Source organism: Anopheles bellator, chromosome 2 (assembly GCF_943735745.2).
Source record: "Anopheles bellator chromosome 2, idAnoBellAS_SP24_06.2, whole genome shotgun sequence".
NCBI lineage: Eukaryota > Metazoa > Arthropoda > Insecta > Diptera > Culicidae > Anopheles > Anopheles bellator.
In genome coordinates this window covers 14,061,103-14,088,027 of record NC_071286.1, presented here as the reverse complement: position 1 = coordinate 14,088,027, position 26,925 = coordinate 14,061,103, and the positions used below count along the sequence as shown (strand labels likewise).

Below are 26,925 nucleotides of genomic sequence, written 5' to 3'. Positions count from 1 at the left end.
CACGCGAGATCTCTGGGTGCGGCGCGTATCATATTCCCCAAGTGCAAGACCGAAATTAAGCCCAACTCGCGGAAGGAGCATGCTTCCTGATAATGAACCTACGAACAAACTACTAAACATAGATAGAAAGAAGCAAAAGAAGAGAGTGCGAGTGTCCACCGTGGAAAATCGGAAAACTTCCCGAACAAAGAATGCAAAGAGCGCGAGAGAGAGAGGCAAAATGAAGGGATTATGGCAAAAACAACAGGAGGAATGCAAAACCTCCTACAACACACACCACCCCCCAACGTAGGCGATAAGATTATTTAAGTCAGTAAGGAAACGCAACCAGAGGAGAGCCAGAACCGGAAAGTGTATGTGTGTGTAAAAATGTAAGAAGCTATGCCGCCGCCAAGTAATCATTATTTGCCCCAGCATATAAATGAAGAGAAACATTAAAAAGGGGAAAAAAGAAAGAAAGAAAGAAAGAAAGAAATAGAGGAAAAAAGAGAGAAAGAAAGAAAGAAAGAAAGAAAGAAAGAAAGAAATAAATAGAGGAAGAAAGAGAGAAAGAAAGAAAGAGAGAGAGAGAGTTAAGTTTGCATAAAACAGTGTATGACGGTGTGTGAAGAGTAAGCTAAACAAACAGAACAAGCCGCCAACCACAGGAAAACCACTACGGGAGCTGTGTATTTAGCTCGTAAAGTGACAGCTACAGGAAGTGCATGCGCGTGCGCTATTGGTACACTACTTCCACGCGAACCACGTGTGCGGCGGCGACCACGTGGGCAGAGGCGCGCGCGCGAAGAAAACATAGTTAAAGGTGAGCACGTGAGAAGAAAAACGCGTCAGAAGGAGTTAGGGGCAGATAGAGAGAGTAATGATAACACTACCCCCTCGTGTATGTGTGAGTGATGCGTGTGCTCTGTATGTAGCGATGAAGAATGTGGAGTTATAGTTTAAAAAACACACACACCACCACACGCCATGCACGGCGCGCGGGACAGAACCGAGGCAACACAAAAAAAAACCTATTAAAAGCATAACATGGTAAATAAAGAAAAATGCATTAAAACCGGCGAGCAGCAGCTGCCCCGCGTAATTGTAACAAAGCAAAACAGAGAGCAGCAAACAAACACATAACGCAAACTAAACACACGGCCGCCGCACACACTCGCAACCACACTGCGACGAGGGAACGAAACCAGAAAAACCACACTAAACAAACGAACACACAAAATATTGAATTTAATATAAACTGCATGCAATTATAAAGAATCGTGCCGTTTGTGTGTGAGTGCGTAAGAGAGACAGAGGGTCGTGTGACCGCAACACGAACCGAAAAAAGAGCGGAAAATGATAAGAGCGAGATCGAAACACAGATGGCAAAGGAAAGAAAATTGCAAGCGAAAAGTGTTCGCTGGCTGGCTGGAAAAACACAAAAGCTGTTGAAACAAAACATACGGCAAACACTGTAAAACAAGCGATCAAACAAAAAGAGTGCAGAAGCGCGGAAAGAAGAGAAGAAAAAACAGATGAAAACAGAGAAAACCAACCAACCGACTGTAGTAGCTAATGAAAATAAAAATCTGCAAACATATTAAAACCTGGGTGATCGTGTTCTAATGCTTTGAAAGAAATTGTTTCTTATTTTGATCATTTCGCAATAAAAATATACGGCAGAAAAATAGTACACTTATTCGTTATTCGTGAAACTTTTGTCTAATTGTCCTTCGGTTATCCGAAGCGCAGTTTCGATCCAGCCAGTTCAAGCCGGCTTGAAGAGCAATGTTTGCTCACGTGAGAAAAAGTTCTCGCTAAGCCACGCCCCCTTCTTCGAGCGCGATCATAGAAAGAGTGCGCACACCGAACCCGGTACAGTAGGTTCTCGCTCACACGCGGGCTACCTCCAGTGCTGGTATTCGCTCCTGTTACTTTACGGGCGCTCGAGAATCGGGCCCGAGTCGCAGTTTTTTGGCAGACAAATTTTGAGCTTCCCACCCGGAAATGCAGGTTGCATCTTTTATTTGCCTGTTTGCTTCTTTGTACTGGGAGTTTTAATTGCCCTAACATTTCGTTATTTTGCATTTATTACTTACCATAACGCCGGAGGCATCACGTTTCTTTCGGAGGGAGGACACACGGGTTAATGTTTGATTTAGACTTCACTTTATTCTTTGTTCGGTCGATCCTTACCCCCGAAGGCGGTATGTATATATAATATTAAATAGTTTAACTTGTTCTCTCATCTGTGTAATTTTACATCTTTTGTTTTGGGTTTCTTCTCTCCTTCTCTCGCTACACCTCTCTTTCTCTGTTTCTGTGTTTGCAACGCTCGTTTTATAATGTTTATGTTGTTTACAACATTTTTTTGTTTCTTCTTAAATTTTCACACTTCCACACAATCGTCGGTATCCGAAAACGCGAATAGTACAATGTTTTGCACGATGGTTTCGTTCAGTGTTTCAAAGACTTGCCAATCCTCTCTGCCACTCTCGCCCCCCCGTTAGTGTTATCTGAAGGTTGTCTTAAGCTTAAATGTTTCATTTGGCTATATGTTATGCAAGATTCCCGACGCTTCTGTGCTATTTGTTACGCCTGCCTTCGACGCCACACAGCACCACGCTCAACCACAATAGTTTGGGCTTTTCGTTTAACTTTTTTAAAGTGTGATTTCCAAGTTTCTCGTATATTTTTCTCCATGCGCAAACATCCACTATGTTACATTCTTTCGCTCCTTGGTTGTATCAAATCCTGCCTCGGTTTTTGTGAGTTCGGTCATCCGCCGGGCCCAACATTTGCCTATCAGTTAACAAACGAAACAAACGCTCAAAACGCTATCGGTGTTCAATTAATAGTGATCACCCAACAGCGGTTTTATTTCATTCTAAATTAACTGCAGCTATAAAACAAGGACCGTAACAAGGCGAGTCGTGCGGGTCGCCGCCACGAGGCATAATTAGGGATGAAATAATAAAATAGGATAGTACCAACCAGAATATGAACCAGAAATGATCCCAAGAGATGCAAAATGTCCCGCACGAATGAAAATCTTCATCTTGCAGGAAGAGTTATGAAGTCATACATGAGAAGAATGTGATCGTCCCTGGGCTAGTCCGAGGACAGCAGGACAAAAGCAAAATGTTTGGTCATTGAACATACGCAGATTAACAACGAATCTTTTCTAGGGTTTCCCCTTTGCTCCAGCACGCTCGTTGTAACTCTGTGATTGTTTGCAATTGTTACGAGAGCTCCGGTGTCACACACCGTTGCCTAGTCTGTTCCATAAGTGTTCCGTCGCCCTTCTCTGTTCGCTCCGCTTAAACATATGTTTTGTATTCTTGTTCGTTTTTTTGCTTAACAATGTCTTCATTCTTTGTTTCAGTCCCTGCACGATGTTTCTACCACCCTTGCCACTATGTGCTACCGTTTACTATTTATTGATCCAACTTAGCCCCCCCCAATGCTAACACATTAGCTAGATTTCATCTAGTCTACACACAATTAGTCTAAAGTGGTGGCCATACTCCTGCCGTAATATTATGTTGCATCCAAAACATCCACTCCCAGTACGAAACTATCGTGTTTTATATAAACAGCTGCTCCATTGTATGTTTGTTTGTGCAATCGGTGGATTTTCGATCGTTTTGTGATTATGGTTCACGAGCGCGAAAAAAGGATAGTTTAAGGACCAAAGCACCATCCAATTACGCTTCCACAAAAATCCCTATGACGTCTTGTTGTTGGCTCCCTTATCACCGCTGGCAAACGATAATGGGAGATGATTAATGGCCATAACGAAACATCTCGAAACTATTACCATTTGGCATTCTCTACATTCTCTATCCTTTTGATCAGCTCCGCTAACCGCAGACGATGATCGCCCGTACGCAAGGCGTGTGTAAATTAAGCAAAAAACACGTCCACAACAAGAACAACAACAATCGAGGTAATGATGGAATTATTGGCCGAGGTATCACTTGCGCTTGCGCGATCAGTGTTAACAAAATCAATCTACGTCCCTATTGGGCGCGGCTCGGATCGCCAACCCCTGCTCACGCTAACTGCCTGGTGCCTGGGTGGTTGGGTTGACCACAGAGCCATGCTAAACTAGGTAACGCAACTCACGATTGTAATCCTCTGCTATTTGTAAAAAGTAACAACACACACCCGAAACCTTCCCGCGCGAAGGTGCCTGCTCTAACCGGTCACGGAAAAAATACACAAAAAATACATCTCTTTCGTAGATCTCGTGACACTCTTGGTTTACCCTATTTCCTTCCTTCCAACTGACTTTGCTGTGTTTGCTGTTAGTATGCTAGGTAGGTTTTGATTGTACACATTCAGAGCAGAACTATGATACGCTTATGTGGACCAGGGAACGTACAAGCTTATCGGGTATCTCGTAGGATCTCAAGGATTACGGATCCCTGGGAGATCCCTGCCGGAGTGCGCTGCTTGCTACCCGGCGCCACACTGTCGTGAAATGTTTGTGTCATTTTGATTCGTTGGTAAAGTTTATTTGTCACTGAACAGGACATTCAAACGAAGATCGTCGCAAACAAAAGAAAAAAACAACAATCCAATGTTTCCAAAAGTCTAAACCCCTTCCAAACCGCAAGCGCAAGCGAGATCCGTTAGCTGCCGGGTTTGCCTGTGTCTTGGGTTTTGTATTGTGCGCATCGTTTTTGTGTTTGTGGCTTTTTGACAATATCATTTTGTTTCGTCACCGCAGGACATCGTACCCTTTTGTTTACGCTCGTTAATATAAATGTAAATACATCTTTCGCTTTAAATTTCGGTATATGAATGCTTTGCGGGGTCTTTGTTTGGGTTCTTTTCCTGTTCCACTTCCGCACAAATGCGCATTCCACATTATACAAGTTCTGCTTTTTTACAAACATACAAATGCATTTTATAATAAGTTCTGGTTGTGGTTGACAATTTTCCTAGTTTTAATTTCGCGACCATTTCGCTAGTAGTGTGCTTTTTCCCTAGTTTCCATTTTTTTGCGTCCTCTATCCTTTTGTATCCTTCTGCCGGACATCACATGTCAGTTACTCACCACTTTACTTTCTATACATGTCCCATCCATTATTGCCTTAGCTCTGCCCGACCTTTGGCTTCACAGGTGGTCACAGGGTTCACTGATTCGGTGCTCGGTTCTTCGGTGTACTCGTTTCGATTTTGGATAAAGTTTTTGTAGCTTTTGTTAAATGCATTGGCAATCGATGGGATTTACAAATTCGCTGATTGCAACTATAACCGATAACCGCGCGATCAGCTTCTGTTGCGTCGGAGGACCTACACCACGATCCACGATCGAGCTGTGACAAACGATGGCGCAATGTCTTGCGTGCGGTATTTTTATTTTATGCTGGCGGCCTTAGTGAGTTATTTGAATGTGTTTCCTTCCTTTGCGGTCCGTCGACGATCGGTGGTTCTGTTGCATTTTAGTCTGAAAAACATAAGATTAAATAACCAAACTCAAGCAAACGGAAATTAACGACCGAGTTGAAGAAATGACCAAACGAAAGGGATAAACCAAACAAACTTCTTACCGTGGCTCTTGAGACATCGAACGAACCCCAAAATAAATTTAACGAATGAAATGGGCGAACCTAAAAACACATTGATTCGTCGAGCCCCGGCCGCTATCAAAGTCACCAGGAAGAGGCAACCCAATGTAAACCCAAGAAACCTAACGAGCGTGAAATTAAAATAAAAAAAACCAAAAAGTGTGTACTTTGTTTAAATTCTTCTTATTCGCGTCAATTCGGGGATTCGGGTTCCTTCATATGCTTTTCGCTTCAAGCTGTCAGGGTTCGCGCTTTGTTTCACAGATATGTCTCAGATGCCGCTGCCCCGTGAGCGACGCCATCCGTCGTCGTGGTGTAGAAGGGGTGGAGCAGACAGAAAGTGTCAACGAACACGGGAAACACGCGGAAACGGTAAAAAAATAACACGTGCCAAAGCTCGCTGCGAACCCACCAAGTTCCGATTCTTCGTCCCTTAAATTACAATTAAATTTACATATTTATAATTACGCGTGTTATCTTTATAAGTGTATTATATTATTGCTCTGGCCGGCGGCTTCCAGTTGTGCGGCACAACACCGAACGGTGTCATGTATGGGACCCGGGGCCTGGCATCGCCAGAGGAGCGCGCCCGGCAGCTAAGCCGACAAATTGCGGAGAGTTTCTGATTCGTAACTGATTCGACTTGACGGGGCACGTTGGGTCGCCCAAAGTCATATCTCTTCCTACGGCTACTAAGGTTACCTGGAGCGTTCTGCAAGCGAACTCAGCTGCAGAAGCGTTTGGCAGCACAATAATAAATTTGCCCGATAGAGAATTGGATTTGCTACGCAAAAGAATAGTGGCAGTTGAGGGTCGATCGTAGCAATCCCGTGTTCATCTGGTTCCGGATTATATGCACTGCTATGGTCTGCTGCTGACAACCAACACGAAAATGGACGAGCAGTTATGCTGCTCTCCTCGTCGTCGACTCTATCCGAGCGCAATGACTGTTTCTGGACGCACTCTCATCACACTTAACCTAGGAACGCTAAATCTTAAACTGCACGTCTTGCATTTCTCTAGCGGCATGTTGCGTTTGTAACATAAAAAGAAAAACAAAACTGAAGAGTAGTGAAACTCCTCCGTTGGATCGCAGTGACCCGGTAGCAGTAGTGAGAAGCAAGAGCCCGCTGGTCTTTCGGTCCCGCGTGTCACAGCAACAACGCCAACGTGGATCTGCTGCTTGATGCAGGACGCATCCCCACCATGCGTTTGTCAAGCTCGCGTCGCTCGCGGCGCGTTTCACACTCGGAGCAAGTGTAACGATCGTTTCATAAATTAATTAATGTATCTAATGCTCTCTCTCTTTCTCTCGCTCCGGATTGTGCAGGTGGCGTTGGAAGCCAATACAAAAAATCCTGTAAAATTGCCGACCTGATTAGCGCATTCGATTTTATCCTGTTTTTTGCAATATTCGTTTCGATTCACTCAAACCATGATTGGTTCATCGTCACCGGCTGGTGTGGTGGGTGTCGCACCACCACCACCACCACTTCCTGAGCCCCCGCCCGAACCACTACCACCACCACCGGAACGTTTACCGGCGTTGCCGGACATGCGGCGCGAAGATAGTTTAATGGGTGGCGTCGCCGTCGTCGTCGAGGCCCCGACCCCGGAATGGTGATGCTGGGGCCCATCCTTCCCACCGACGTTATTGTCTTTCGCGAGCGCCACATTGATGGACGAGTTGGAGGCGGATGTGGAGGAAGCGGTTGTGCCACCACCACCGGTCGCTGACGCTGCTGCGGTGGGAGCCGTTGCCGCCGATGTCGGTGACGATTGGATCAGGATCCGGTGATTCGTCGGCGCATTGTTTGCCGAGGAGGTCGAGGTGGTGATGCTACTGTTGCCACTTCCTACTCCCCCTCCCCCTCCCACCGCACCCACCTCGTAACCACCCGAAATGCTCCGAATGATGATGGGTTTCTGGCGCTGTAGCTCGCTGCCACTGCCGGTACTGCCGACACCGCTGCTACTGCTGCTGCTCGTCGTGCTTCCACCCAGGCTGTGCGATGTCGTCGAAAGCGTTATCATCGAGTGGCTCAGATTAATATCCGACCGCTTGCTACTGCCCGCCACCGTTGACGATCCGCCACCGGTGCCCGATGTGGCTCCTCCGATGGCACCTCCACTATTGCCGGCCGCACCGCTACCGCTACCGCTGCCTCCAGCGCCACCACCATTCTGTTGCGTTTTGATCATCGAAGGTGCGGAAGCGGACGACGAGGGCGTCGAGGAGGCGGTCGCCGAGGTGGTCGCCGTCGGGGACTGTGGCGACGAGACGGACGCCGAGCCCTTGCTGCCACGCAGAAACGCTTCCCGCTCGAGCAACGTCTGGTGGGAGAGGGATTTAGTTTTCACTGCCGGTGGTCCTCCTCCACTGGCGCTTCCACCACCACTGGAGGTCGAGCCGCTCCCACCCATCTTGTGGAAGTAGTCCGCCCCACCACCCACGCTCTGATCACGTAACGAATAACTCACAGCCATCGGGACGTCATTGTTAAGACTAACATTACTACTACCGCCGTGATCGGAGGGTGCTTGGTAGCGGATCGAGATGCCACTGTCGCTGATCAGATTGCTGGTTGCTCCTCCTCCACCACCACTACCGCCACCGCTGGCCCCACCGCTGGCACCACATCCGGCGAGGCTACTACTGCTCACGTCCAGATCCTTCTCCTTGCTGTTGCTCAGATCGTCCAAACTGCCTCCCTCGCCGTCGAGATCGGTCGAGAGCAGATCGTCATCGGAACTGGCCCGCGCCAGACTCGGCAGGGTCGACGTGAGCAGGGCCTTCTCCTTGCGAATCTCCTGGATGTGGCCCTCGAGCAGCATCTCTTCCGTTTCCGTCTCGAGCAGTCCACCGGCGGCGATGCCACTACCACCGGATCCACCCCGCGCATTGGCCATCTCTTCCTGCGTGAACACTTTGCTGCTCCGCAGCGTGCTCAGTCGGGCCGTGGCCGTGTGGGCGGCCGTATCGAGGGTATCGATGTCCGCCAGCGTGCTCTTAACGTTCAGCATCTTCTGCGTGATCAGCGTCTCCATGCACTTCGTTTGCCGCCCGATATCGTTCAGACTGTCCTGGGCCGGGACGTACCGGTTGGTGCGCAGCACGCACGGTGCGAACACGATGGCCAGCGAGCTCGCCGACATGCGATTGTACTGCTCCAGCTTAGCCACCAGCGCCAGGTGGAAGATTAGCCGCTCGAACAGACAATGGTGCGCCGGCGGAATCTTCTTCACCAACGATAGCAGCGTCTGCACTCGGTCGCTCCCGTCCGAGAGGTCGGCCGCGCGCAGAAAGTCGTCGTACCGATCGAACGTCAGCAGCGGTTCGGGCATCTCGCGCAGGAACGACTTCAGCACGTTCGTGAGCACGTGCACGTTGTACGACTCAAAGTCCATCTCGCCACCGCCCCCGTCCGCGCTCGTGACCGCACGGTCCATCTTCGCCTTCAGATCCTTGATCTTCGAGCTGACGCCGCTCTTCCGGTAGATGCCCTCCGAGTACAGACCGTGCATCTCGATCATCATGATCAGCTTGTTGATCTGGGCCGGGATCTTCACGCCATCGCCCGTGTTGCCACACAGAGCGGTCAGCGGCACGCCGAACAACTTCGTCGGCACACCGCCACCGTACAGCGGTTGACCGTCGGGCCCGCAACCGCCGGCCACCACGGCCGACCCCCTTCCGCTGCCGTGAAGCAGTGCGTTCGGATCGTTGTTAGCGATCTTGTTGCAGGAGGCCGACTTTTGGTAGCACTTTTTGTGGCAGGTTAACTTACAATTTTGGCACACCTAGAGAGCGAGAGAGAGAGGGAAAGAGAGTGAATTGAAGTGAAAAGATTCGATCCAGGCGCCACGATCACTTACCAGTCCGCGTTCGATTGGCCACAGGAGAAACTGTTGGCAGATTTCACATGCCGTCGCTATGTTGAGTATCGTCAGTTGGAATGTATGTCCTGTGGGAATGGGTGACAGGAAATCGGTTAGGGAATCGATCGTACGGCGACTTCGCTCGGCTTACCATTAAACGTGGTGTGATCGTCGTGCTTTCGCTTCTTGTCTTTCTTGCGCTTCGTTTTCGGTTTGTCCGTTTCGCGTGAGTTCATGAACTCGTTCATAAAGCCGCGGAACGCGTTCACGCCCATCGTGAGCGGAAAGTCGTTCTTGCGACCGGACGTCGTCTCGATCACCTGCTCGAAGTTGGCGATCAGATCGCGGTACTTGATGTTCAGCACGTCCGAGTTCTGCTTGTGCGCCACACTGTACTGGGCCACTAGGTTGTCCTTGAACTCGCGGAGCGCCTGCTTGAACACGCGGTCCACCTCCGACGGCTTCTCGCAGTCGCTCTCCATCTTGCAGATCTTCTGCGTGATGAAGTCCTGCATCAGCTGCAGCTCTTTGGCATCGCTTATTATCTTATCGGTCGAATCGGTGTACTCGCGTGTGGACGAGATCTTCTGGCTCCCGCTCGAACTGGCCGCCGCCGCGATCGACTGGTGCTTGTCGTGCTTCGGGCCCCCGGTCCGGATGCGCTTCGAGCGCTTGGCCGCTGCACACTGGAGCGACTTGATGCCCCCGTTCTGGATGCACTTGGTGTGCACCAGCACCTTGCAGTCGAGACACCGGTAGCCCTCGTTCACGAACGAGTCAATCTCCTGGCAGCACGCGCACCGTTCCGCCTTGTTGATGCGCTGCACCTTCCGGAACTGGTGGCCCGCGATATTGATGCGCGTGCTCGACTGATACATATCGTTGCCTCGGTTCACCTCCAGCAGCGGAATCTTGTTCGTCGGGTCCGAGTTGCGGCGCTTGAGCGTGTCCAGCGTGGCGCTGGCGGCGGTGCTGCTGCTGCCACTGGACCCATTGCCGCCCCCGACCGGAGCGCGCCTCGCAAGCCCCGTCCCGGGATGGTAACTGACGGCGTCGTTGTTGTTGTTTCTGCTTCCACCGCCGATCTGCTGCTGCTCATCGGACGTCACAATCGACGATTTGATGCGGCGGTTCGAGCTTTTGCTGCCACTAACCAGCACCATATCGCTGCTGTCCGCTTTGGACAGCATTCCGGCACCGGTGCCGTACCGGGGGCCGCCGCCACCCAGACTGCTGTCCTCCGACTTGGCCGTACCGAGCAGAGCCGCCGCCTTACCCTTCGGCGTGGCGGTGGTGTTGTAGTAGTTCTGCGCAAAATCATCCGGATAGGCGGCCGTCGCGCGCTGGTTGACGGCGGAGGACGCCATTTTCACACCGCTGGCGCCGCCCGTGGCGCTGCTGTTGGTGGCCGGTGTTGTGTTGTTGTTGTACACCGACTGCTGCAGCTGCTGTTGCTGATGGTGGTGATGTGGATGGTAGTTGGAGGTCGGCGGGAACTGCAGGTTCTGGTAGTTACCGATGTGGCCCGAGCCTACCACCAATGGCAACGAGGAAGGCGCACCGGAAGAGGAACTCTGCAGCTGCTGCTGCTGCTGCTGCTGTGTCTGATGATGATGATGGTGATGATGCTGAGTTCCGGTGGAGGAGGCCAGCATCTGTTGCTGCTTATGATGTTGCTGCTGCTGTTGCTGCAGCAGGTGATAGTTTGAGTTGATTTCATCGCCGGCCATTGTGCGGGACGAAAGGCGATGGCTGAATGGCAACGAGTCACGCCGCAGGCCAGCCATTTGCTGGGGCGGCGTTTGAGTCAGTGTGCCGCTGCTGCTGTTACGATTGAGATTCCTGCTGCCGGCGGGTGTCGTGACGGTGCCACTGGGCGTGCTGCTGATCGCCGAGGTCATCACTCCGCTTCCGCCGCCAGCCTGCTCCAGTCCAGTATTTACAAAGACGATTTCAACATTGCTATTACTATAACTATTATTGCTGTGTTGCTGATTGCGCATCAGACCACCGCTACCAGCACCGTACGAGGGGCCCGTGTCGCCGTAGCGAAACCGATGCACACCCGGCCGCCCGGTCCCGTCACTCGCCATCGAAGCGGACGGGCCGGAATCGACGCGACGTACCGGCAGCTTGACGCCGGCACTGCCATCGATGCTACCACCGAGTGTTCCACCGCGCGCGTACCGATACTTGGCCAGCTCCGTATCGTCGAAGGTGCTCTTACTGGCCCGCTCGATGTCATACATCCGCGGATTCGGCCGATCCAGCACATCCTCCTGTCGCTGGAGAGCGGGCTTCTGATAGGCGCTCCCATTGTTGCTGGCGGACGAGGAGGCGCCAGATGTGCCGCCCGGGCCGGACGGCGGCCCGGACGTTATGACCAGATTTTTTATGTACTTTTCATTCCTATCTAAAAGAGCGCATTTCGCTGTGGTCGTTGGCAGCGGCGTGACCCCACTCAGTAACGCGGCGCCTCGGCGAGGCACATAGTGCGGATCGTCCACCAGCCCCAGATCCTCGTAACCTTCCTCGTCGTCTTCGTCCTCATCGTCATCCTCTCCGTCGTCCGCGCGACCCGCGGTCCTGGCAGCGGTAGCTACACCACCACCGGCCGCTTCATCCTCGTCCTCCTCCGGCTCGACATCGTCCTCTTCGCCTTCCTCGTCGTCATCGATAAAATCGGCCGACATGCTGTCGTCGGCAAATAGGGCCCGATTTTTGTTCACAATATCGATCGCCGTCTCGAAGCTGCGGCCCACCACAGACGCCGGGATCGGTTTTTTGCGGTGCTCGATAGCTTGGACCACCTCCGCGTAACCGCCCGATGGTGGAGCGGCTGCCGTGGGTCCACGCTCCACGGGCAGGCTCTGCGTCGAGCGTAGCTTCACCCTCTCGCGCTGCAGCAGCTTTTTGCTCAGCAACTCTTTGAACCTCGAGCGCGCCTGGTTGCCGCGGATGCGGGCCTGCACCACGAGCACGCCCGTCTTCAGCTTGTCGTACCACTTGCGCACCGTGTAGCCGCGCCACGTCGCCTGGATGACGGTGGCGGCGTGGTTGCGAATTTTGCGCGTAAATTTCTCCTGCTTCTCGCGCAGATAGTCCCGCCAGTAGGACTGGATCGTGCAGGCGGCGGTCCGGAACTGGCAGTACTTTTTGCGCTGCAGTATCGCCCGGAACCAGCGCTGGATGCGGATGATACTGTCGATGATCTTCGTGTGCAGCGACACGTCCAGGCGCATCTTTTGCGATTCGCGCATGTAGATTTTGGTCAGCCCGAGCTGGTAGTGCTGCTTGTTCAGATCCATCGTGCTCATAAAGTCGCGCACATCCTTCTGCGAGCTGATCAGCCCCTTCGGCAGCAGGATCCGGTACAGCTGGATAAACTCCTCGTACGTCAGTCGCACGTTGTAGCCGGCCCGCCGGATGCGGACCGTCTCCAGCATTCCCGTGTAGCGAAGCTGTAGAATAGTAATAGTATACCGTGAGTGGAACATTAACATTTTGCAAAGTTAAGTCTGTCACAAGAAGGGTGTGTAAAGAAAGCATTCACATTGGACCTTCTGCAAGCTATCATGCTTACAGTCCTAACACGCCCAAAAGCATGGAGGACAATTAGGTATTCGCGCAAGATATTCTATCCGATGGCAATCATCTCCACAAGAACTCGGCGACATCGGTGGCGCAGCACTTGCATCGAAACAAACTATCCATAAAGAGAGGCCATCATCTTTCTTCCGCACAGGATTCACGGGCAATTTGCTCTGTCTCCACTCAGCCGCAGTGCAGAGTTTTATCGCTCGCTTGTTCGACTGCCATTTGCCGATTTTCTCACCCACCCGTGAAGCCGTAACCGATGTTCCTTTCCGTTGCTTTGCGTGTGGTAGCGGAAAGCGGAAATTGTAAAAACATATAAACCCATAAAGCGTGTCTCGATAAGATAGGCTGCAATGGTCCCCTGCGAGCAGAATGCGCACATCATGCACACTGCAGGATCGTCGGGGACGATCGTAGGCTTTTTAGCAGGTCTCCGGTGCCCTAACATTGCCGAACGGCTCGTAAATGGATTCTGAGTGTAATCACCCCAGCAAGAGGAGTCTACGGTGACGATGCGTGCTACGGACCGAGGGACACATTTTATTGCAATTTCCTGTTCGTCTCATCGTCGCCCTTCGTCCGTTCGCAGGCTGATGGACCTGCGTGGCACACTGCACTTCGCTCGTCTATCTGCTGGCCGGCAGCCATGTACCCGGTAGAAAGAAAAGGACAGCGGGTCAGGTTGAGAAAAAAAACCTCAACAGATGATCAAACGCTAAAAGTATGTCAAATTTTTAGCATGATAAGATCAACCAAAGCCCGACCAATCGTCTTCTGGCGCAGAGGTCGACCTTATCGACCACTAGTCATCGGAGTGGTACGTGCGGTACGTGCGACGGTAGGCAACCCACCGTCGGAAACCCGACACCGTCCGTCTAGGCCCTCTAATGGCATTTGCGTTACGGCGGGTGAGGAAAGCTGGTGTTTCCGGTTTGACGGCGACGTCTCGCCCGACGGGTTAGCAGTGGTTGGTTTGGGTACCCCTGCTGCTGCTGATCCTTGCCGTCGTCAGTGCGATCGTTTGTGAGTTCTTAGATGGCGGGCTTCGAAGAGTAACTTACCACGGCCACCGTGATGGTCATTTTGAGCCGCAAAACTAATGCCGTCGTCATCAGGAGGGCCACCAGGGTGCAGTGCACGCAGAAAAGTATCAACAGAGCCACCAGCCTTATGCCAAACTCCGGGTACAATCGAATCAATTCGATTGTCATCTTCCTTACAGCATTTTATCACTGTTCACCGTGGCACGTGTATCTTTTAACTGTTTGATCACCGAATGTTTCTCGCATTCTAGATTCATCCACATCGTTTAGAGCACCAGCACCAGTTCTAGTTGTATCTTCGACACGACCCGAACACAATAAGTTGCCGATTATGCTAGACAAATAAACTTCACGGAGACTCGTCAAGACGTACCGTACCCTTCGAAGGTAGAACTTACACTGGGAGGTACGTTTATGTCGAAAGGTATGGGGCACCGCAGCCGAAGTACTGTGCGCGCCCCAGGGTCAGGTAAGCAGAAATTCCACACAAACGGAAAGACCGTTACGATGGCCTGGAACAATCTGGCTGCTGCTGATTCACAACATTAAACAACAAGTCCGCCGGCCCGGAAAGGTATTTGGGAAAAGCAAAAGCGGTTGGAAGCGAGTCTATGCAGGGCGATGTGTGCATTGCTCCGTGCTACGGGTAAGTAATCTGTTTGTTGTTTTGGCTGATCTTCCATTTTCATGTTTTATCACCCTATCGGTGGATTCCTTGATGCAACTCGGACCGGTACAGCATCGATCGTGCGCGAGGGCGAACTGCCGGGGCAGATTGAAAAGGGTTTAAGGATCGCTGATCAGCCTCAGGATCGTACACTTTTATCAAGATTTCAATGTAGGTACCCCATTTTATGCCGATAATGACATCACCAATGAGGAAAAGACATCAAAAAGTGAGAAGAGTGAGGCAAGGCATCTTGCCCTACCCGTAAAATTCATGTGTCCCCCGATGTGCACCAAGTCTTCGAAGGGTTTCGAAGGTTTTCAATTAGTTATGCAAATTCTTCCCCCTATACAATCAGTCGCACTTAGGATGGACGTGCAAAATGCTGAAGGATTAGCATTAAATGGATGTTCCCTGTGTATCCTTGGCGTTTGCTTTTTATGTCGGATGTTTCGACTTAACGGGATTCGGGATCCGTAGTCACAGCTTCGAATGTACCGTACATTGCAAATTGAACGGTTACCTCTGACACCGTGTGACAGAACCAGCCTTGACACCTTGACCACGTAACAGAGACGTTTGTAACCTTCAAACACGGTGCCAAATAGAGTTGAGTTCAAGGTTCACACTTCCGCAGGGACTTTTGTCAGGTTTACAATCATTTCTTTGAACTTCCTCCTTCCTGTGACTTCCCCGCTTCGAGTCCGGATTCACGTACCTGTCTCGTAACGGTTGCGTCGTCGAACTGGTTCGGAATTTTGTTCGGGTTCGATTTAATGCAGCGTATGAAGAATGGATTTGCCTACAAGTGAAACAGCACGGGGAAAGCTCGTTAGTGGGCGTAACTCTTTAGCAGAGTGGAAAGCACCGCGGTGGCCGCGTGGCCTCTCTCGCCATACCTGATTTAACGTTTCCATCAGCGCTATCAGCGAGTTCTGGAACTGGGCCGTCACGGTAAGCGGCTGTTTGCGCGTTTTGATGGCCGAGGTCTGATTCGAGAGGTTTTGGCCGGCGGAAAGCGTTTTCACCGACTGGAGATTCTTGAGCCCCTTCTTCGGCCGTTCCCGGGGACGAAACGATTTGTTTTTCCTGCCATGGGGAGAGCGGGAACAATTAGTTAAAACAGTCCCAACGAACGGGGTTACACGTTGTGGGTTTTGAGATTTGGCAATCTGGGCTACAAGTTGAGCTCGATAATTTGTAGCAAACACACGCACACACAACAGAGGAAAATAAAATCTAAAAGCCAGCACATTCCAATCGTAAACTCGATCAACTTAAAACGCATACAAGAACACGGGTAGCAGGGACGCTAAGCATAATGTCTGAAGCAAACATTTCAACAAAATAACATTTACTATACAGTAAGGGAATGACGATAACGAGGGAATGCGCTAAGGATACTAATTCCGTTCGAAAGCTACTCAAGAGTTTGTCACTAAATGCGGTTCCGCGGTTTGGCCGAAATGAGAATTTACACGATCTTGCGATCCGGATGTTGTGTGTGTGGATATGTTTGAGGCTGCACGGCTGCGTCTGAGAGCTTACATCACGATCTGCGATGCACGGGCCATCACGTCCTGGCCGGACCGTTCGAAGCGGTTTCGTGTGGCGGCCGTGCCAAACCCGTATCCTTTGACACCTCCGCCACCAAGGGGACCGCCGCCTGGCGAATGGGAACCACCACTGTTGCCACCGGCATGCTTTCCGCCCATGGACCCATTGTTCCCGTACGTCGGCGACGACGATGTTGGGGACGATCCGGGTTGATGCTGGTGGTTGTAGAGTTTCGCATCCATCTGCTGCTGGCACTCGTAGTTCAGCTTGCCGTCGGGGAAGTTTTTGTTATTGAAAGCGAAATTGGACCACGAACGGCGCGGTGTCCCTCCAGCGGCACTGCCAAGCGGTGCATTGGTGTAGCTGCCGGTGGGGCTCGCGTTCCCAAGGGACTGTCGGTGGTGGTACCCGAGGTTGGCCGGCGATGAAGGTGGACCCGATGTAAAGTCACTCATGGCATTGCTGATGCGTTTGCTGCGAGGCGCACGGCACGTTGCATATGTTCATGGGCGGCATGGTTTGGTGTTTGATGTTTTGGATGTTGGCATGGTGGCAAGAGATGGCACACGGAAACGATACGCAACAGCGGGTAACAGAGGCGCACAATGATCGTTGGGAGGATGAAAATAAATCAAAAAACGAAAGAAACAGAAATATTTATAGAATGGGAAATGATCGGGCATTGATAATGGATACGTATCAGCGAAGAGAGTGTTGTGAATGAGTTAACCACAAGAATTAGTAACCCTTACACCGCAGTGTGACGGAATGAGTTATGAAGCGTACTGAAGGTAGTAATTCTCCCATTCGAACACGTTAGTAGTCGTGTTAATCGTTCACGAAACTATCCTCTACCATCTATGGCAAACAATCTCAACAATCGTGTCGATCGACTCCGATCGCTACGAATGGCTAATTATTTTTTTATATACAGACGAGTGGTAACAACGGCGTTTAGCGAGCACGGCAAGCGCTTTAAAATCTCTACGATCGCGATGGTTAATCACCAAAAAAACGTAAGAAAAAGAGTGACGACACATCGCCCATGGTTAACAAGTGACAAGAAAAACCACGAAAATCAAACCGAGGCGAGCTGCCCGATGGAACGCTAGAGCACACACGGTAGGGCCTTTTGCCAAGTTCTGGCCGCTCCGGGCCGTTCCATCTGGGGCAAGAGCAAACAAATTACGCTTACGGCCAATTTTTGCGGCGCTCTCTAGCCCCTTTCGGTGTGGTGGTTTTCGCGGAACAGTTACGGTACCGATCCAACATGCCACCGTCCCGCACCGGGCGCCGGCTGCAGAACAGTTTCCTGCCGACGTGGAAAACATACGAAAGGCGGTAATAAGAAAGTGACGAACTAAGGTGTCCTGGGTACCGACGGGTAAATTATTATCTTCATTATCACAGACACTCGCTGTAGGCATTGGAGTCGAAAAGTGTCACGTTGAAAGAGGGTTTTTGTTTGTCGAAAAATGCTTGGACACTCTTCTCAACAGCTGTAACCTGCGAAATGGCTTTCCTTTAGCGTAACCCATTGCCACGAAGGCGAAGTGATTAAAGAGTTGCGAAGGGTAACGCAGGTTTGAACCTTATTCGAGTGATTGATCGGTAATGGTGATCTCGACATCGAGGGTGATCGATGATAAAGCATTGACCGTGTGAAAACGTGAAAAATGAAATGGAATGTTAGGGACACTTGAACAGTTCTGAGCCAGAAATCGAAAAACACGAACGGAATTGAAGTAATATGAGGAAAAAAGACAGAAGGACAACAACACAAATCAATTGAGTTAAGCACATGAGCAAACGGGGGACACTCGCTGTGGGAGCTGCCCAAGACAGGAGGACGAGGACAGACAGTGGGCAATGCTAACACATAAACAGGCATTCAACATGAAACAAGTAACAGGAGAAGAACAGGTGGCATCGATTGAACCATAGCGGAACGAAACACTTAGGAGCATAAACTACGCACACACATAGAGAAAATAAACACAGAAACTAGTGTAAAAGTAGTTCAACAGTAGTGTGGCGCCATCAGAGCGAGAAACAGAGAGAGAGAGAGAGTGAGGATCGGCGACACACAGAAAGAATGAAGGACTTACGCAATCCGATTGATTGTTAGATTCACCGATGAAACCGTCACAAGATGGCTATAAGTTCAGAGACACATACGATCACACACGATAGGAAACCGCCACCGGACCGTGACACCAGAGAGAGAGAGAGAGAAGGAGAAAAGCGGATTCAGAAGGTTAGAACGGAGCATGGGATCGATCGAAATGTACACCAGCCAGGGAAGACATTTGGTTGGGGTTAAGAATGTTTTGGTGGAGATTCGAGAGAAACGGGAGGATCGGTAGATCGTTTGGTTTGAAAGGGAAAGAAGCAGAAAGGGAGAAAGAAACAAAACCGTGGTCAATGATCGATAGGCACTGGTGAGCTCCATCACCCCGGGGGCCACCAGTCCAACGCCCCAAGTACAGTACACCGAACACAGAAGACACCTTCTTTCCGACAATGTCCAATCACCGATGACAGAGAGCATCGCGTATCGCGGCCCACCAACGCCTTACCTGACGATGCTGTCATTCGGGGCACGGTAGCGTGTTTTCGTGGCCATCTTGTTGAAGGACATATCGGCCCGCTCCTTCCGGTGCTTGATGCCCGCCGACCGGAAGGCAAAGTAGCCGCGGAAGAAGGCGCGCAGGATCGCCCACCGGAAGACGGCCACTGGATCCGCACCGACCAGTTCGCGCACGAACGCCATGCTGGAGTTTTTCAGCACGCTCACAATGTCCTGCCGCATCAGGTCGAGATTCTTTTCGCGCATTTCTGCCACCTTCGAAAACAGAAAAAAGCGGGCCCCCATCAACACATTAGCGTCGTCGACCTTTTCGCTGGGCGTTCGTCAGTGTTCGTCCTCTCGCTTGGTTACCTGGTATTTCACCTTGCCCGCGTAGTGCTTTATGATAAATGCGTTCTCCTTGCGCTGGGGCTTCTCGTAAAATGCGTTATCCTTGTGAACACTGTTAAACTTTTGCAGCAATGTCTCGTTGGTGGCACCGGGAAAACTAAAACGCGAACGTGGAGGACGATTAGTACAGCGTTCCTGGGGTTCCCCGTAGGTCCCACTTCAAACTTACTTGCACAGATCGTCCAGTATACACAGCAAACCCGAAGGTTTCGATTCGAACAGCTGCAGGCAGCCGTAATTGTCTAGAAATTCTATATCAGTCCATTTGATTCCTTCGCGCTTATATTCCTTCTGTTCGTACTTGAACACGTGCTGTTAGGGGGAGAAGCAAAAGAAAAGGTGCGCCTTTAGAACACGGTCGGATACGTTTGGTGCGGTGCGTGCACTCCGTACCAGATTAAAGTAATACTGTAAATGCTCGTTCGCATAGTTGATGCACAGCTGCTCGAAGCTGTTCTGTGGTCCAAAGTCCTCGAAGCCGAAGATGTCGAGCACCCCGATCGAGTGGCCCGTGTGTAGCGCCTGGTCCTTGTTCAGCAGCGCGTGGTTCACTTGCAGCACGATCCAGTCGAAGAGCGCCCCGTACAGACACTTGGCCAGCGCGTCCCGGGCCGCGATCGCTTCCGGTAGCTTGTACTGCATGATCAGCGTTTCGCCACTCGCCTTCACGCGCTTCGAGGTTAGGGCCGACATGAGCGTTTCCTGCTTCACCCGCAACAGTTCCGATATCAGGCCGACCACGTCCGGGTTCCGCACCTGCACGCTCTCGTCGTGGTGGTAGGTGGATTTTTTCGGGAAAAACTCCACGTTGCCCAGCAGCAGCACGGCCGACAGCACGTTGAACAGGCGGCGCTGCTTCTCGGCGGAGAAGCCCACCATCTCCATGCTCTGCTTGAGGCGCGAGAACTCGTACTTTTCGTCACAGTTCTCGAGCGTGAGATTCTTCGCGTTCAGGTAGTGGTACTTCTCGGCCGGCAGCAGGTGCAGCGCGGCCCGCTCGGTGTCGGTCGCCCCGGACAGCAGATAGTAGAACACGTGGTAGTTGCGCTCGTAGTGGCCCTGCGACACGATGCGGCTCTTCTCCAGCAGGTACTTCTGGACGACCGCACCCTGCACCATCCCGTTCTCGCGGTAGTTCACCTGGATGAACTTGCCGAAGCGGCTGCTGTTGTTGTTGTGGGCCGTCTTCGCGTTGCCGAACGCCTCCAGCACCGGGCCGGCGCTAAGGATGGTCTGCTCCACGCCGGACCCGTGGGCGCCCTTCTGCGACAGGGCCGTCAGATGGTGCAGCAGGAAGTTGGTGCTTTCCGTCTTGCCCGAGCCACTCTCACCGCTGATGACGATACACTACAACGAAACAGAATTCAAACGGTCGGTTAGAGCCATGACCAAGCTATGATACCGGGGCCTACATAATACTGTTAATTGTTCGGCGATCATCGATCGCCACATCATGATAAACATTATTCTATCAAAAAATAGTAAATGATGCCATTTTTTTTATAATCTTCCACCAAAAAAGGCGAAGTGCAGCTGGACAGGGCAAACATACGCACGGATTGGGTGCTGGCCAATAGAAGCCCAATTTCGAGGTCCAACTTTCTCCGGTCCAACACCTCGTTCCCGCCGCCTAACGGACCGGACCGGACCGGAGGGTGGCGCAATACTTTCTCTTTGCAGTGCGCTAAATAATCACCATACGAGAGGAGCGGCCGTCATCGCTGTCGGTCCCGGATCGTGAAAAAACCCCTTAAACATGCGAGTGCCAGCGGCAGGCAAACGCGTAACATTGTAGCGGACACTTAATCCCGGTAGCAAAAGTGGGCGCCGCACCCCGCCGCCGAGAGCCCCCTGGGGTTCGGTGGCGCCGCCTCCACCCGGCCTAACGCCGGCGACCTGCCGTGTGTTCATTCATAACTCGTTTGATCCATTCATTTGTACCATTTTGGTATGAATGCCATGGTCACACAGCTACCGTCGGCCATAGCCTCCTACAACATTTGGAGCACCCGACCCGAGGAGTGCTGCTTGGCCAGCGACGACGGCCACAGTTTTTACTTTCTGAACCTATTCACACATGCACCAGGCGCCGCTCAGGGAAGGGAGACACGTTTGTTTGCTTTCCCCACTCAACCCCGCCAACAACCGGGGGGTCCTGTCGAGGCCAATTCATTCAAGAGTCCGGTCGCGTTCACGTAGAACCGATCCTCGCGGTTTGTCTCTCCAAACGATGGCCGTCTGCAGTTTGGGGGGACGACGACGCATTCTCATTCCTTTTCCTGGTGCCTTCTTAAGCACGCGAACCCCTACAAGCGTGGTGCGGTCCAGGCATTTGACGCTTGGCACAGGACGCGCTGAACACACCGATGTCACCACCGGAAAGCCAATTAGGCAGCAGGTGGCAAAAGCTCCGATCATACGATTGCTTGCATTTAGGCACGGGTCGATGCGCTTTTGATGTCGCCTGACCCTTTGGTGCCGGAGAACGCTGCCTCCAAATTAGCTCCACCATTCGCATCGTGCGATTCTTGATTAATGATTCTCTGTTTCGACAAACCTATTCGCTTCGAGGATTGTTTACCATGGAGAGCCCACATGCAAACGTGCCGTAATAAATCTCCCCGATGACGACATTGCAGTTCCGGTCGATCGACCGCGCTGGACGTCGTCGTTTTGGGCTACCCGTAATCCGTCATCAACCTCCTCCGCAGCACTAATGAGGTGCTTTGCAAACCCAAGGTTAGTTTCAAGAGTCGAGAGTTCATTCGCAATAAATCGGAACAATTAAGAAGGAAGCGAAACATTGGCAAATAATCAACGATCTCAAACGGATCCCCAATAACGGTGCAAAATAACGTCTTACGATCGGCGTGACAAGCGAAAAGTGTTCTACAATCCACACGACCACACGTGCTCTGTCCAGGAATGTGTAACATTCTTGAGGAGGGACGAAAGTGTATGATTTTAAAAATGCAAACCCCAATGCGGAGTGCGACCCGTAAACACTTGGTCAGCATTTTGTATTAACCGCCCGCACACACAGAGAGGATGACGACGCCTTCAGGATGATGGCTTCAATCAAGCGCGCTTCTTCCCGTTCTCGGGCCGGGCCGCTTTACGCCGCGCAGCAAAAGAAAGAAAACAGTACAGCATCATGCAGCAGCAAGCCGCCCCCCGTATGCAACGACGCCGGAGGGCCGAGAGGCCCCAACCGTGGAGGAGGCGAAAGATGAAAACACCCCTGGCTCTGCAGCGGCAGCGCACATCCCATATGGACAGCGGCGAGCGCGAGCGCAACAGATGGTCATAACTCATTGCACCTACCGCGGCCGCCGTGACATTGCATCGCTCGGCACGCCGTGGGGGACTGCAGTTGGCATAACTGCAGAAAGCGAAAGAGAGAACGAGAGAGAGCGGCGACTCCTCCGCTGGACACACTGTGGGGTGGAGTGTTTTGACTGACCTCAGCATCCGAGCTGGGCCGAGTGCGGTTGATGATGTTGCAAGATGGGCTCTGATGGCGCGGCGAAGAAGAGTGCATCATCCACGCACACTCTCGCTCGCTTTCCATCTCCTCTCTGCTCGCCCTCAATGGCACGCATACATTCCGTCTCTCTTCGATACCCGGCCGACGGTCCGGGAATGTCTCCGGCGCCGTCGCCGCCGTCGTCGTTCAATTAACTATGCATGATTCAATTTAATTGCACTTAGGAGCCGCGCACTCTGCCGGTTGGGGCCAGCGTTCGGTCGCGGGCCGGAATGTGTGCAGGGGTCACCGCGGGAAACTGTAATCAACTCGATCCTCGCGCGCGCGCGTCCTTTTAGCAAAACATATTAAATTGAGCACTCGGTTAATTGTCCCCCCAGTTGTTTAGTGGACCCGGAGCTCTCGGAGCTTAACACTCTCAAAATGCTCATCATTACACGCGTGTTACGGGGGTCCTCTATTGGATCCATTAGAAGCTAACCTAATCTAGCCTAGCCTCGGGATGTGTTGAAACTTTCAGTCTATACGGTTGGTTTAGTCCCCGGTTCCGTGCCGTCGTTACCTGGTTGCGTTTCTCCTTCAGCATATTGTAGTAAGCGTTGTCCGCGATGGCGAAGATGTGCGGCGGCAGGATCGGGCCGATCCGCTGGTTCTGGTAGAGCCGCACATACTTTGGGTTGTAGATCGGGTGAAACTTGAACGGGTTCACCGCGATCAGGATGCTACCGACGTAGGTGTAGATGTGGCCGGCTTCGAACCGCTGCCGTAGGTTCTCGAGTAACGTTGCTTCGTTAAGATCTGCAAGCAAGCAAAGGCGAAGGCATACACGATCAGTCACAGCGCCACCAAAGGCCCCAGCCCGAACCGACGGTACTCACCTGGAAGTTGGCACAGGTCAGGATATTCTCTATTTTCTTTCTGCAGCAGAAAAGGTATAAAGTCTCTTAGTATCTGTGGATCGAGTCCGTAACTATCTAGCCAAGGAACGTCGGTTTGTATTTCACGTAAATAGAATCTGCAAAGAGAGAACGGGACATGGTCATCAATCAGAGCATAACATAGCATGGGAAGCGCGGATGGAAACCATTTGATCGCAGACGATGGCGGCTTGCAAATGTCGATGATTCATACCCAAGCCAGAGTTGGACGTAACACGACGCCCATAATTACTACTAACTCGCGAGGGTCGTGGCCGCTCGGACCCTAATCCCTCGATGGGCCACAACGACCAGAGTAACCGACGCACCCACGCAGGGTCTGCCCAACGCCCCAAAATTGCCCGTCCCTCTCTGCCTTAGGATCCCGCCCGACCGACCGACAGTGGCAAAAAGTAACGATCAGTCTGTCTTTTCGCGTGTATGACTCATTGCCCCATTTCGGTGCTAGAGGATTGTGTGGCCAGGCCGTGATTGCTCCCCGATCTTCGCCTCGGAAGGCCGGCCAAACCTAATCCCCCTCCGTCGCTTAGTGGCCATAATTTGGACAGTTACAAATGGTACACCCTGGGTCGTGGTGTGAAAGCATGCGCCACAGCGTAGATCGGTCGAAGCGATCGATCGCGGCGCGATATGCTTTCCGTTTGTGTCTCTCACGTTGCGCGCACGTTGCGGGAAGGCAAAAATTAAATTGTATAAAAATAAACACACGCAGACCGGGCAAACCAATTAGGCACACAGTACAAAGTCATAATACGCGCGCCGCGCCGTCCACGAGGTATGGCCGCGAAGTGAAAGGAAAGAACCTGAGCGGAAAAGTTTCCTCACTCCGTTTTCCTCTTCGACGTGCGTTTGTGTCTGTGGTGTGGTCACGGGGACGGGACAGTTGTCCGGCAGAGAACGTAGCGCCGACCGGCAGCTACAATTTAACGATTTATTACTTTGTTGTAGCTTCTGGGTCTGGGATTTGTCAACCGATCCGGCCAACACACGTCGGATCTAAATGGGTGCGCACGATCGCAACAACTCCCTTTCCCGGACGGAACTCGATTTCAGTAATCTCTTCCCGACTCGTGCGAACATCTGCTTAAGGCCACTTGGCACGCGCCACCACACACTGCGCACATTGCGATGTTTCCATGTCCTTCGACCACGGCCGATTAGCGGCCGTGGTCTGCAGAGGGCCGTAGGATTGTTTACCGGATAGCAGCAGCACCACCTAGCGGAACCGTTCTGCTTCCATTACGATCTGCTCACTTAAGCGATGAGATCGGCCAGCTGACCATGCCCCGAGCAGTTTCGGTCCCAAAATACATTCTACGCTAACTTGCCTCACTCATTGGAGTAGTTTTTAGGGAGTTTCTCGGCCGGCGACACTCTAATAACACGGCAAGAAGAGTGCGAGTGTCGAGTTGAGCTGAGCAAACCGTGGGTCAAAACACGGACATTCCCATGCCAAGGTCTGCGGCTCTCAGACCTTACCGAATCGGATCATTGCGGTGGCCCCTGATCACAATTCACGTCGTCGGCGTCGTCGTCGTTGGCGGTGAGTGCATTCATCCCGGCCACCGTTCGCATTTTCAAATGATAAATGTCATCGCAACGTCAAAACATGTCCACCGCTCCTTGTGCGCGCGGGCACAAAACACACTTTCGCGCAAGTCATTAGGCGTGAAGAAAGCCTGACTGACAGAGAGCGGAAAGGGATAGACGGCCCACCGGTCAGTCAGCCAGCCAACAACAAACAAATAATGAGCGCGGCACACATGTTGCGAATTCTCGACCGGGAGGATCTGTTGTCACCGCCGAGCGTCGGCAGGTCACATGGGGGCACAGCACGTACATTAGCACGAAACGACGCCATTCGCCGCTACGGTCGTCACATTTTCACACCTCACATCCCCCGCACGCCTCGGGGTTTTCCTCATTTTCCGATTGTTTACCGACAGAGACCGACCGGCCGAGGGCGGGTTATAAATTTTGCCACCAACCATCACTGATCGGCAGGCAAGGACAACCGTTTAAATGAAATCCTATCGTCGACCATCGTGGGGCTCAAAATTGAATTCGGAAAACGGCCGTAAATTATGGGCGGCGTGGCGTAATAATTTCCGGCCCTGTCCGACCGACACCGGCGACCACGTGAGACCGGTTGATGCAATTGTTCCGCCGCCGCGTTTAAAAGATGATTTATTAGTGATGCCGCTGCCGTTGGCATCGGCGCGATCCTCGATCCCGATCGAAATCTACCCACCGGCGGCGGCAGATGAAGAAATGCAGATTTGGCCCGAAACTACCGTCGGCGTGTCGGCAGACAAATGGCGGCCCGAAAACAGTCGTACTGGGACCTCTCTCTAAGCCATCTTTTATCTTGTTTGTCGTTCAATAATCGCTGCCAGAGCGGCCGCCACGAAAGCCGCAGCCAGCAGCACCAGCAGCACCAGCAGCCCTAATTCCTAAGGGTGCTGTGAAAAGTATGTCACAATATCGAGACGGCGATATACGACAGATCGTGGTGTCTTGTTTGGGGCGCAGTATGTTGTAATACACGGTGGGTCCGCGTTCTCGTTTTCGGTTGATTAATTTTTGACACCGCATTCCGGAAAATCCACCTTCTTCCGCGCATTACAACATCCCATCTCCGACGCTCGATGTGGTCGGTCGAATTAATCCCCATCGGGTTCGCCCGCCGGTTTTCTCGGAACTGTCAAAATATGACAGACCATGCGGTAGGGGTCCCCTTTGGGTGGGGAACTACTAAACAAATAGTTTCGGCGGAGTGTATTCTATATTTAGGATCCGAATGCGAGAGACACAGAATTTCCTGACCACTCCCGGGGTGGGCGACTTTTCCCGGAACGAAGAGGAACCGTTTTTGTGGGGCTGGCAACAGCTGTCGGGGTCGGAGAGAGTTGAGACATCATCCGTACGTCAGGGGGTATGCCTAAGTACCGGGTGGTGAAGGAGACTTGGCCCTCGTTGGGCAAGCAGGGATAGCGCACTAATTACTATTAGTGCGCACGCGATACACATTTGACATGCCAAACGAATTGGAAGCAGCACACGAAGGACCCGCCTGATGACGTCATCATCCATCATATTTCGTGTAACATAAACACTTTTAACCGTGAGCGAGGAATTCTGAGGAATCATCCTCTAATTGGCCCGTTCCAGGAAGAGGTGCGCGAATGACTGATCGTACACTAAATGGGACGCTAGCAG

At 51.9% G+C, this 26,925-nt stretch overlaps 1 protein-coding gene across 1 annotated transcript in view; it reads right to left on the bottom strand.

Annotated features, from left to right (window-relative positions):
* Positions 1–5,807: 5,807 nt before the first annotated feature.
* Positions 5,808–26,925, bottom strand: part of LOC131207038 (unconventional myosin-IXa-like) — a 31,995-nt gene continuing 10,877 nt past the window's right edge. Inside the window, exons 4-16 of the mRNA XM_058199645.1 lie at positions 23,647–23,783; positions 23,331–23,566; positions 19,675–20,628; positions 19,451–19,593; positions 19,243–19,378; positions 18,881–19,146; positions 18,410–18,457; positions 16,293–16,775; positions 15,644–15,833; positions 15,463–15,546; positions 9,589–12,898; positions 9,435–9,523; positions 5,808–9,359 (exon numbers count right to left, since the gene is read on the bottom strand). Of these exons, the coding sequence (XP_058055628.1) occupies positions 6,987–9,359; positions 9,435–9,523; positions 9,589–12,898; positions 15,463–15,546; positions 15,644–15,833; positions 16,293–16,775; positions 18,410–18,457; positions 18,881–19,146; positions 19,243–19,378; positions 19,451–19,593; positions 19,675–20,628; positions 23,331–23,566; positions 23,647–23,783 (8,449 nt within the window). The 3' untranslated portion in view covers positions 5,808–6,986. The remainder of the gene's footprint in view (positions 9,360–9,434; positions 9,524–9,588; positions 12,899–15,462; positions 15,547–15,643; positions 15,834–16,292; positions 16,776–18,409; positions 18,458–18,880; positions 19,147–19,242; positions 19,379–19,450; positions 19,594–19,674; positions 20,629–23,330; positions 23,567–23,646; positions 23,784–26,925) is intronic.